General features: G+C 38.7%; 1 protein-coding gene across 1 annotated transcript; it reads left to right on the top strand.

Annotated features, from left to right (window-relative positions):
- The first annotated feature begins 10,674 nt into the window (after nt 1-10,674).
- On the top strand, nt 10,675-12,570 carry LOC147646460 (uncharacterized). Its single transcript, XM_086873442.1, has one exon. The coding sequence runs from the start codon at nt 10,675-10,677 to the stop codon at nt 12,568-12,570; it is 1,896 nt and encodes a 631-aa protein (XP_086729568.1).

The following is a 12,570-nucleotide window of genomic DNA, read 5'->3' on the forward strand; positions in this document are numbered from 1 at the left end:
CTGGGTAATTTTGCTTTTCTTTCTGGAATTTTGTGAGATGTTTCTGGAATTTGGTGGGATTTCTTTGGAATGTTGTGGAATTATCTGGAATTTTGTGGGATTTTGAGGAGACTTGAAGGAATTTGTGGGATGTTTCTGGAATTTTTAGGGGTTTTTTTTTAATGTTGTGGAGTTTCTGTGGAATTTTGTGGGATATTGAGGAGACTTGAAGAACTTTGAGGGATCTTTCTTAGGTTTAGTGGAAATTTGTAAAGATTGTGTGGGATGTATCTGGAAGTTGGTGGGCTTATGAGAAGATTTTGGGGACTTCGTGGGGGTTTTTTTTGTAAGTTTGTGAGGTGTTTCTGGAATTTGGTGGGATTGTTTTGGAATGTTGTGGTAATTTTCTGGAATTTGGTGGGATTTTGAGGAGCCTTGAAGAATTGTGTGGGATTTTCCTTACATTTTGTGGAAATTTGTGGAGATTTTTGTGGTGATTTTCTGGAATTTGGTGGGGTTTTCAGAAGCTTTAGGGAATTTTGTTGGATTTTTTTGGAATGTTGTGGCAGTTTTCTTGGATTTTGTGGGATTTTGAGGAGCCTTGAAGAATTGTGTGGGATTTTTCTTAGATTGTGTGGAAATTAGTGGAGATTTTGTGGGATGTTTCTGGAATTTGGTAGGGTTATGAGAAGATTTTTGGAATTTGGTGGGATTTTTTTGGAATGTTGTGGTAATTTTCTGGAATTTTGTGGGATTTTGAGGAGCCTTGAAGAATTGTGTGGAATTTTTCTTCGATTTTGTGGACGTTTCTGGAGATTTTTGTGGTGATTTTATGGAATTTGGTGGGGTTTTCAGAAGCTTTAGGGAATTTTGTTGGATTTTTTTGGAATGTTGTGGCAGTTTTCTTGGATTTTGTGGGATTTTGAGGGGCCTTGAAGAATTGTGTGGGATTTTTGTTAGAATGTGTGGAAACTTGTGGAGATTTTGTGGGATGTTTCTGGAATTTGGTAGGCTTATGAGAAGATCTGGGTAATTTTGCTTTTTTTTCTGGAATTTTGTGAGATGTTTCTGGAATTTGGTGGGATTTCTTTGGAATGTTTTGGAATTGTCTGGAATTTTGTGGGATTTTGAGGAGACTTGAAAAAATTTGTGGGATGTTTCTGGAATTTTTAGGATTTTTTTTGAATGTTGTGGAGTTTCTGTGGAATTTTGTGGGATATTGAGGAGACTTGATGAACTTGGAGGGATGTTTCTTAGTTTTAGTGGAAATTTGTAAAGATTGTGTGGGATGTATCTGGAATTTGGTGTGCTTATGAGAAGATTTTGGGGACTTCGTGGGGGTTTTTTTTGTAAGCTTGTGAGGTGTTTCTGGAATTTGGTGGGATTGTTTTGGAATGTTGTGGTAATTTTCTGGAATTTTGTGGGATTTTGAGGAGCCTTGAAGAATTGTGTGGGGTTTTTCTTAGATTGCGTGGAAACTTGTGGAGATTTTTGTGGGATATTCCTGGAGATTTGTAAGCTTATGAGAAGATTTTGGGAATTTCGTGGGTTTTTTTCTGGAATTTTGTTCAATGTTTCTGGAATTTTGTGGGATTTTGAGGAGCCTTGGAGAATTGTGTGGGATTTTTCTTAGATTGCGTGGAAATTTGTGGAGATTTTGTGGGATGTTTCTGGAATTTGGTGGGCTTATGAGAAGATTTTGGGAAATTCGTGCGGGTTTTTTTGGAATGTTGTGGTAATTTTCTTGAATTTTGTGGGATTTTGAGGAGCCTTGAAGAATTGTGTGGGATTTTTCTTAGATTTTGTGGAAATTTGTGGAGATTTTTGTGGTGATTTTCTGGAATTTGGTGGGGTTTTGAGAAGATTTAGGGAATTTTGTTGTATTTTTTTGGAATGTTGTGGCCGTTTTCTTGGATTTTGTGGGATTTTGAGGAGCCTTGAAGAATTGTGTGGGATTTTTGTTAGAATGTGTGGAAACTTGTGGAGATTTTGTGGGATGTTTCTGGAATTTGGTAGGCTTATGAGAAGATCTGGGTAATTTTGCTTTTTTTTCTGGAATTTTGTGAAATGTTTCTGGAATTTGGTGGGATTTCTTTGGAATGTTGTGGAATTGTCTGGAATTTTTTGGGATTTAGAGGAGACTTGAAGGAATTTGTGGGATGTTTCTGGAATTTTTAGGATTTTTTTTGAATGTTGTGGAGTTTCTGTGGAATTTTGTGGGATATTGAGGAGATTTGATGAACTTGGAGGGATCTTTCTTAGGTTTAGTGGAAATTTGTAAAGATTGTGTGGGATGTATTTGGAAGTTGGTGGGCTTATGAGAAGATTTTGGGGACTTCGTGGGGGTTTTTTTTGTAAGTTTGTGAAATGTTTCTGGAATTTGGTGGGATTGTTTTGGAATGTTGTGGTAATTTTCTGGAATTTTGTGGGATTTTGAGGAGCCTTGAAGAATTGTGTGTGGTTTTTCTTAGATTGTGTGGAAATTTGAGGCGATTTTGTGGGATATTTCTGGAATTTGGTGGGCTTATGAGAAGATATTGGGGGTTTTGTGGATTTTTTTCTGGAATTTTGTAGGGTGTTTCTGGAATTTGGTGGGGTTTTCAGAAGTTTAAGGGAATTTTCTGGAATTTTCTTGTAAAGTTGTGGTAATTTTCCTGAATTTTGTGGGATTTTGAGGAGCCTTGAAGAATTGTGTGGGATTTTTCTTAGATTTTGTGGAAATTTGTGGAGATTTTGTGGGATGTTTCTGGAATTTGGTGGGCTTATGAGAAGATTTTGGGAAATTCGTGCGGGTTTTTTTGCAAGTTTGTGGGGTGTTTCTGGAATTTTGTGGGATTTTGAGGATACCTGAAGAATTTTGTGGGATTTTTCTTAGGTTTTGTGGAAATTTGTGAAGATTATGTGGGATATTTCTGGAATTTGGCAGGGTTTTGAGAAGATTTAGGGAATTTTGTGGGTTTTTTCTGGAATTTTGTGGAATGTTTCTGGAATTTTGTGGGATTTTGAGGAGACTTGAAGAATTTTGAGGGATTTTTCTTAGATTGCATGGAAACTTGTGGAGATTTTTGTGGGATATTCCTGGAGATTTGTAAGCTTATGAGAAGATTTTGGGAATTTCGTGGGTTTTTTTCTGGAATTTTGTTCAATGTTTCTGGAATTTTGTGGGATTTTGAGGAGCCTTGGAGAATTGTGTCGGATTTTTCTTAGATTGTGTGGAAATTTGAGGCAATTTTGTGGGCTATTTCTGGAATTTGGTAGGGTTTTCAGAAGATTTTGGGAATTTTGTGGATTTTTTCTGGAATTTTTGAGGTGTTTCTGGAATTTGGTGGGATTTCTTTGGAATGTTTTGGAATTGTCTGGAATTTTGTGGGATTCTGAGGAGAGTTGAAGAATTTTGAGGGCCTTTTTCTTAGATTGCGTGGAAATTAGTGGAGATTTTGTAGGGTGTTATTGGAATTTGGTGGGGTTTTCAGAAGTTTAAGGGAATTTTGTTGGATTTTTTTGGAATGTTGTGGCAGTTTTCTTGAATTTTGTGGGAATTTGAGGAGCCTTGAAGAATTGTGTGGGATTTTTCTTAGATTGTGTGGAAATTTGTGGAGATTTTGTGGGAGATTTTCTGGAATTTGGTAGGCTTATGAGAAGATCTGGGTAATTTTGCTTTTCTTTCTGGAATTTTGTGAGATGTTTCTGGAATTTGGTGGAATTTTTTTGGAATGTTGTGGAATTGTCTGAAATTTTGTGGGATTCTGAGGAGACTTGAAGAACTTTGAGTACATTTTTCTTAGATTGTGTGGAAATTAGTGGAGATTTTGTGGGATGTTTCTGGAATTTGGTGGGCTTATGAGAAGATTTTGGGAAATTCGTGCGGGTTTTTTTGGAATGTTGTGGTAATTTTCTTGAATTTTGTGGGATTTTGAGGAGCCTTGAAGAATTGTGTGGGATTTTTCTTAGATTTTGTGGAAATTTGTGGAGATTTTTGTGGTGATTTTCTGGAATTTGGTGGGGTTTTGAGAAGATTTAGGGAATTTTGTTGTATTTTTTTGGAATGTTGTGGCCGTTTTCTTGGATTTTGTGGGATTTTGAGGAGCCTTGAAGAATTGTGTGGGATTTTTGTTAGAATGTGTGGAAACTTGTGGAGATTTTGTGGGATGTTTCTGGAATTTGGTAGGCTTATGAGAAGATCTGGGTAATTTTGCTTTTTTTTCTGGAATTTTGTGAAATGTTTCTGGAATTTGGTGGGATTTCTTTGGAATGTTGTGGAATTGTCTGGAATTTTTTGGGATTTAGAGGAGACTTGAAGGAATTTGTGGGATGTTTCTGGAATTTTTAGGATTTTTTTTGAATGTTGTGGAGTTTCTGTGGAATTTTGTGGGATATTGAGGAGATTTGATGAACTTGGAGGGATCTTTCTTAGGTTTAGTGGAAATTTGTAAAGATTGTGTGGGATGTATTTGGAAGTTGGTGGGCTTATGAGAAGATTTTGGGGACTTCGTGGGGGTTTTTTTTGTAAGTTTGTGAAATGTTTCTGGAATTTGGTGGGATTGTTTTGGAATGTTGTGGTAATTTTCTGGAATTTTGTGGGATTTTGAGGAGCCTTGAAGAATTGTGTGTGGTTTTTCTTAGATTGTGTGGAAATTTGAGGCGATTTTGTGGGATATTTCTGGAATTTGGTGGGCTTATGAGAAGATATTGGGGGTTTTGTGGATTTTTTTCTGGAATTTTGTAGGGTGTTTCTGGAATTTGGTGGGGTTTTCAGAAGTTTAAGGGAATTTTCTGGAATTTTCTTGTAAAGTTGTGGTAATTTTCCTGAATTTTGTGGGATTTTGAGGAGCCTTGAAGAATTGTGTGGGATTTTTCTTAGATTTTGTGGAAATTTGTGGAGATTTTGTGGGATGTTTCTGGAATTTGGTGGGCTTATGAGAAGATTTTGGGAAATTCGTGCGGGTTTTTTTGCAAGTTTGTGGGGTGTTTCTGGAATTTTGTGGGATTTTGAGGATACCTGAAGAATTTTGTGGGATTTTTCTTAGGTTTTGTGGAAATTTGTGAAGATTATGTGGGATATTTCTGGAATTTGGCAGGGTTTTGAGAAGATTTAGGGAATTTTGTGGGTTTTTTCTGGAATTTTGTGGAATGTTTCTGGAATTTTGTGGGATTTTGAGGAGACTTGAAGAATTTTGAGGGATTTTTCTTAGATTGCATGGAAACTTGTGGAGATTTTTGTGGGATATTCCTGGAGATTTGTAAGCTTATGAGAAGATTTTGGGAATTTCGTGGGTTTTTTTCTGGAATTTTGTTCAATGTTTCTGGAATTTTGTGGGATTTTGAGGAGCCTTGGAGAATTGTGTCGGATTTTTCTTAGATTGTGTGGAAATTTGAGGCAATTTTGTGGGCTATTTCTGGAATTTGGTAGGGTTTTCAGAAGATTTTGGGAATTTTGTGGATTTTTTCTGGAATTTTTGAGGTGTTTCTGGAATTTGGTGGGATTTCTTTGGAATGTTTTGGAATTGTCTGGAATTTTGTGGGATTCTGAGGAGAGTTGAAGAATTTTGAGGGCCTTTTTCTTAGATTGCGTGGAAATTAGTGGAGATTTTGTAGGGTGTTATTGGAATTTGGTGGGGTTTTCAGAAGTTTAAGGGAATTTTGTTGGATTTTTTTGGAATGTTGTGGCAGTTTTCTTGAATTTTGTGGGAATTTGAGGAGCCTTGAAGAATTGTGTGGGATTTTTCTTAGATTGTGTGGAAATTTGTGGAGATTTTGTGGGAGATTTTCTGGAATTTGGTAGGCTTATGAGAAGATCTGGGTAATTTTGCTTTTCTTTCTGGAATTTTGTGAGATGTTTCTGGAATTTGGTGGAATTTTTTTGGAATGTTGTGGAATTGTCTGAAATTTTGTGGGATTCTGAGGAGACTTGAAGAACTTTGAGTACATTTTTCTTAGATTGTGTGGAAATTAGTGGAGATTTTGTGGGATGTTTCTGGAATTTGGTGGGCTTATGAGAAGATTTTGGGAAATTCGTGCGGGTTTTTTTGGAATGTTGTGGTAATTTTCTTGAATTTTGTGGGATTTTGAGGAGCCTTGAAGAATTGTGTGGGATTTTTCTTAGATTTTGTGGAAATTTGTGGAGATTTTTGTGGTGATTTTCTGGAATTTGGTGGGGTTTTGAGAAGATTTAGGGAATTTTGTTGTATTTTTTTGGAATGTTGTGGCCGTTTTCTTGGATTTTGTGGGATTTTGAGGAGCCTTGAAGAATTGTGTGGGATTTTTGTTAGAATGTGTGGAAACTTGTGGAGATTTTGTGGGATGTTTCTGGAATTTGGTAGGCTTATGAGAAGATCTGGGTAATTTTGCTTTTTTTTCTGGAATTTTGTGAAATGTTTCTGGAATTTGGTGGGATTTCTTTGGAATGTTGTGGAATTGTCTGGAATTTTTTGGGATTTAGAGGAGACTTGAAGGAATTTGTGGGATGTTTCTGGAATTTTTAGGATTTTTTTTGAATGTTGTGGAGTTTCTGTGGAATTTTGTGGGATATTGAGGAGATTTGATGAACTTGGAGGGATCTTTCTTAGGTTTAGTGGAAATTTGTAAAGATTGTGTGGGATGTATTTGGAAGTTGGTGGGCTTATGAGAAGATTTTGGGGACTTCGTGGGGGTTTTTTTTGTAAGTTTGTGAAATGTTTCTGGAATTTGGTGGGATTGTTTTGGAATGTTGTGGTAATTTTCTGGAATTTTGTGGGATTTTGAGGAGCCTTGAAGAATTGTGTGTGGTTTTTCTTAGATTGTGTGGAAATTTGAGGCGATTTTGTGGGATATTTCTGGAATTTGGTGGGCTTATGAGAAGATATTGGGGGTTTTGTGGATTTTTTTCTGGAATTTTGTAGGGTGTTTCTGGAATTTGGTGGGGTTTTCAGAAGTTTAAGGGAATTTTCTGGAATTTTCTTGTAAAGTTGTGGTAATTTTCTTGAATTTTGTGGGATTTTGAGGAGCCTTGAAGAATTGTGTGGGATTTTTCTTAGATTTTGTGGAAATTTGTGGAGATTTTGTGGGATGTTTCTGGAATTTGGTGGGCTTATGAGAAGATTTTGGGAAATTCGTGCGGGTTTTTTTGCAAGTTTGTGGGGTGTTTCTGGAATTTTGTGGGATTTTGAGGATACCTGAAGAATTTTGTGGGATTTTTCTTAGGTTTTGTGGAAATTTGTGAAGATTATGTGGGATATTTCTGGAATTTGGCAGGGTTTTGAGAAGATTTAGGGAATTTTGTGGGTTTTTTCTGGAATTTTGTGGAATGTTTCTGGAATTTTGTGGGATTTTGAGGAGACTTGAAGAATTTTGAGGGATTTTTCTTAGATTGCATGGAAACTTGTGGAGATTTTTGTGGGATATTCCTGGAGATTTGTAAGCTTATGAGAAGATTTTGGGAATTTCGTGGGTTTTTTTCTGGAATTTTGTTCAATGTTTCTGGAATTTTGTGGGATTTTGAGGAGCCTTGGAGAATTGTGTCGGATTTTTCTTAGATTGTGTGGAAATTTGAGGCAATTTTGTGGGCTATTTCTGGAATTTGGTAGGGTTTTCAGAAGATTTTGGGAATTTTGTGGATTTTTTCTGGAATTTTTGAGGTGTTTCTGGAATTTGGTGGGATTTCTTTGGAATGTTTTGGAATTGTCTGGAATTTTGTGGGATTCTGAGGAGAGTTGAAGAATTTTGAGGGCCTTTTTCTTAGATTGCGTGGAAATTAGTGGAGATTTTGTAGGGTGTTATTGGAATTTGGTGGGGTTTTCAGAAGTTTAAGGGAATTTTGTTGGATTTTTTTGGAATGTTGTGGCAGTTTTCTTGAATTTTGTGGGAATTTGAGGAGCCTTGAAGAATTGTGTGGGATTTTTCTTAGATTGTGTGGAAATTTGTGGAGATTTTGTGGGAGATTTTCTGGAATTTGGTAGGCTTATGAGAAGATCTGGGTAATTTTGCTTTTCTTTCTGGAATTTTGTGAGATGTTTCTGGAATTTGGTGGGATTTCTTTGGAATGTTGTGGAATTGTCTGGAATTTTTTGGGATTTTGAGGAGACTTGAAGGAATTTGTGGGATGTTTCTGGAATTTTTAGGGGTTTTTTTTTAATGTTGTGGAGTTTCTGTGGAATTTTGTGGGATATTGAGGAGACTTGAAGAACTTTGAGGGATCTTTCTTAGGTTTAGTGGAAATTTGTAAAGATTGTGTGGGATGTATCTGGAAGTTGGTGGGCTTATGAGAAGATTTTGGGAACTTCGTGGGGGTTTTTTTTGTAAGTTTGTGAGGTGTTTCTGGAATTTGGTGGGATTGTTTTGGAATGTTGTGGTAATTTTCTGGAATTTGGTGGGATTTTGAGGAGCCTTGAAGAATTGTGTGGGATTTTCCTTACATTTTGTGGAAATTTGTGGAGATTTTTGTGGTGATTTTCTGGAATTTGGTGGGGTTTTCAGAAGCTTTAGGGAATTTTGTTGGATTTTTTTGGAATGTTGTGGCAGTTTTCTTGGATTTTGTGGGATTTTGAGGAGCATTGAAGAATTGTGTGGGATTTTTGTTAGAATGTGTGGAAATTAGTGGAGATTTTGTGGGATGTTTCTGGAATTTGGTAGGGTTATGAGAAGATTTTTGGAATTTGGTGGGATTGTTTTGGAATGTTGTGGTAATTTTCTGGAATTTTGTGGGATTTTGAGGAGCCTTGAAGAATTGTGTGGAATTTTTCTTCGATTTTGTGGACGTTTCTGGAGATTTTTGTGGTGATTTTATGGAATTTGGTGGGGTTTTCAGAAGCTTTAGGGAATTTTGTTGGATTTTTTTGGAATGTTGTGGCAGTTTTCTTGGATTTTGTGGGATTTTGAGGGGCCTTGAAGAATTGTGTGGGATTTTTGTTAGAATGTGTGGAAACTTGTGGAGATTTTGTGGGATGTTTCTGGAATTTGGTAGGCTTATGAGAAGATCTGGGTAATTTTGCTTTTCTTTCTGGAATTTTGTGAGATGTTTCTGGAATTTGGTGGGATTTCTTTGGAATGTTTTGGAATTGTCTGGAATTTTGTGGGATTTTGAGGAGACTTGAAGGAATTTGTGGGATGTTTCTGGAATTTTTAGGATTTTTTTTGAATGTTGTGGAGTTTCTGTGGAATTTTGTGGGATATTGAGGAGACTTGAAGAACTTGGAGGGATCTTTCTTAGGTTTAGTGGAAATTTGTAAAGATTGTGTGGGATGTATCTGGAAGTTGGTGGCCTTATGAGAAGATTTTGGGGACTTCGTGGGGGTTTTTTTTGTAAGTTTGTGAGGTGTTTCTGGAATTTGGTGGGATTGTTTTGGAATGTTGTGGTAATTTTCTGGAATTTGGTGGGATTTTGAGGAGCCTTGAAGAATTGTGTGGGATTTTTCTTAGATTGTGTGGAAATTTGTGGAGATTTTGTGGGATGTTTCTGGAATTTGGTGGGGTTTTCAGAAGATTTAGGGAATTTTGTGGATTTTTGTCTGGAATTTTGTGGGATGTTTCTGGAATTTGGTGGGATTTCTTTGGAATGTTTTGGAATTGTCTGGAATTTTGTGGGATTTTGAGGAGACCTGAGAGATTTTGTGGGTTGTTTCTAGAATTTTTGGGATTTTTTTTGAATGTTGTGGGGTTTTTGAGGAATTTTGCAGGATATTGAGGAGCCTTGAAGAATTTTGAAGGATTTTTCTAAGGTTTTGTGGAAATTTTTAAAGATTATGTGGGATGATTCTGGAATGTCGTAAGGTTTTGAGAAGATTTAGGAAATTTTGTGGGTGTTTTCTGCCATTTTTTGGGATTTTTCTGGAATTTTGAGGGATGTTTCTGGAATGTTGTGATGTTTTTGTGTAATTTGGGTGATTTTGAGGAGTCTTGAAGAATTTTGATGGCCTTTTTCTTAGATTTTGTGGAAATTAGTGGAAATTTTGTAGGGTGTTTTTGGAATTTGGTGGGTGTCCTGGGTTGACTTTATGATACTGGTATCCCCAGTCGTCCGGTTTATGTTATATATTAAGTCCTGCACCTTTAAGACTGTCTTTGAAAGCAAGAGAGGGGAAAGAAGAAGCGCGCAGTGTGTTAAGGAAAACATCACTCCCACGCACCCCGCTCCTGGACTGTGGTGTCTGCAGCACGGACAGACAGCGGGACAGAGCTTCTCTCTGACTTTTAGTTAGTTTTAGCTAGCTGAGGCAGAGGAGTTCCCTGGACCTTTGTTTTTCAATTTTCTTGGATCTGTGCAAGCCTGCTCTGGACTGAACACCCAGCCAAACCCCGGGAGCTCACGCCTGTGGCCCACCGGGGCCTGGGCCTCGGCACTTTCCAGCGCCAGAGGGACTGATAAGAACCTGAGTGAGCCGAGCTGCACCACATGAAAAAAGACTTTTCTTCCTAGACTTACCATCCCATCGAACAGCAAGAGGTTTTATTATTTAATATTACTCAATTTCTGTTAAATAAACAGCTTTTTCCACTTCTCTCCACGGAATTTTTTTTTTTTTTTTTTCCCTTTTCCCGGACCCGTTGGTGGGGAGGGGCATTTCCCTGTGGAGATCCCCATTTGGAGTTTTCCTTCCTGATTTGCCCTAAACTAGGACAAATACAGTTTTTGGCACCGAACGTGGGGCAAGAGAAAGTGTAAAAACCTGTACTGATTGTTGGTTGTATTTATTCTGTATTGGGATAAAGCAGTCTGTAGTCATGTTGTTTGGATACATAATGTCTCTTGGGGTGGAGGCCTTCATGTGGACCTGGTCCCTAAAAGTTTTTGAGGTTTTAATACCTGTCTTTGCCCTCTTTCACAGTAGAGGGGCACGGATTAGAATGGTTATTGTGCTGGGCTCGGTGATACTGATTTATAGGAAGTTTATAGAACTACTGAAGTTTCTGTCAGGTATGTTTGGCTCATGGTTTCTTCGCCCGACCCTGCCTCCCAGTCCTAGTAGCACATTTTGGGAGTTTATTGGTAATTGCACCCAGTTTGTTAGAGGAAGACCAGGGGATGAGGCGTTTCAGCCTTTTCTTTCCTTCTTCTCCTTTGAATCTGTTATGTCCCTCTTTGAGAATACCCAGTTTCCCCTGAGTGTTAAGGATACCACTTTCCTGGTAGTACAGCTGGCTCAGCTGTTAAGCTTCCTCTATATAGTCTGCAGCTTCTATAGGATGAGGGCTGAGATATCCAGAAGAGCCAACGAGACCCCTGCCCCAGAAGTAGACTCAGGTGTGGGAAATCCTGAGTGGTGTAGAGAGTGGGAGAGAATTGGCCAAACTCTGAAGGAATTTTCTGATCCCCCAGCCTGGGAATTTTCACGTGAACAAATTCAGAACCCAGATGAAGTAGGGAAATATCTGGAAGAGAATTGCTGTGATGATTCTAAAAAGAAAAATATCATTGCAATAAGCTGGGCCCTAGCGTATGCTTATCGCACGGTGCTAGATACTGTAGGGCAGGCAGATAAATCAGCAGCTACCCCAGTGACTCAGGCTAAACCAGACAGTGAGCCTAAGACAGCAGCCAAACCAGACAGTGAGCCTAAGCCAGCAGCCAAACCAGACAGTGAGCCTAAGCCAGTGTCTGTTGCTCCTGCCACGAGAGGCATGAAATTCAAAACCAAAACTGATCGGCCAGTAGATGATGATAATGGTGATGCGGGGGAAGGACCCTCAAGACCAGCAACTGACACAAAATCAGAAGGCACTGGTGAACCTTTCTCCCTGAAGGACCTTCGTGGCCTGAGAAAAGATTACACTCGACGACCTGATGAATCTATAATTAGTTGGTTAGTCCGTCTGTGGGATGCTGCAGGAGAGGCTACAGTTCTGGATGGCACTGAAGCGAGGCATCTGGGATCCCTGTCACACGACCCAGTTATTGACCAGGAGATGATGAGGGGGGCTGACCCTTATAGTCTCTGGGAACGGGTCCTAAGAAGTGTGGCACAAAGATATCTGTGTGCAGACGATCTCTATATACAGCAAACTCGTTGGAAAACCATAGAACAAGGGATTCAGCGCTTGAGAGAAATGGCAATAGTAGAGATTGTCTTTGTGAGTGACTTAGGTACTAGAAATCCAGACTTTGTGCCATGCACATCTGTGATGTGGCGAAAACTTGTTCGACTTGGGCCACAAGAATACGCTTCTGCTTTAGCAACAATGAAGCAGGATGACCGGGAAGAGACTGTGCTGGATACGGCGAAGAAGCTTCGAGCATATGCAGATACCGTGCATGGCCCCATACAGACAAAAATTGCAGCTGTGAGAGCAGATATGCAAAACTTCCACGACAAAATAGAGGAGAATCTCAAGAAACTCAGGGAAGACCTTCTTCCAGTCTCAGCAGTACAGACCAGGAGCCCTGGTACTCAACGCAGAAGTTCCCCAGATAGAGAGAAAAAGCTACGAGCTGAGCTGTGGTTTTTCCTACGTGACTGTGGAGAAAACATGAAAAGATGGGATGGAAAATCTACTGCTGCTCTGGCAAAACGGATGCTTGAACTGAAAGACAGCAAGACTCAGGGGGAATACTCCACCAAAAAGAAAGCCGCTCCAGTAGCCTGTAGTCAAACTGACAAGTATGATGATAACCAAGCTTAG

The sequence above is a fragment of the Cyanistes caeruleus genome, unplaced genomic scaffold, assembly GCF_971803275.1.
Source record: "Cyanistes caeruleus unplaced genomic scaffold, bCyaCae1.hap1.1 HAP1_SCAFFOLD_98, whole genome shotgun sequence".
NCBI lineage: Eukaryota > Metazoa > Chordata > Aves > Passeriformes > Paridae > Cyanistes > Cyanistes caeruleus.

Excerpts from the sequence above, each read along its gene's own strand:
- LOC147646460 (XM_086873442.1), top strand. The coding sequence starts at position 10,675 with ATGTTGTTTGGATACATAATGTCTCTTGGGGTGGAGGCCTTCATGTGG.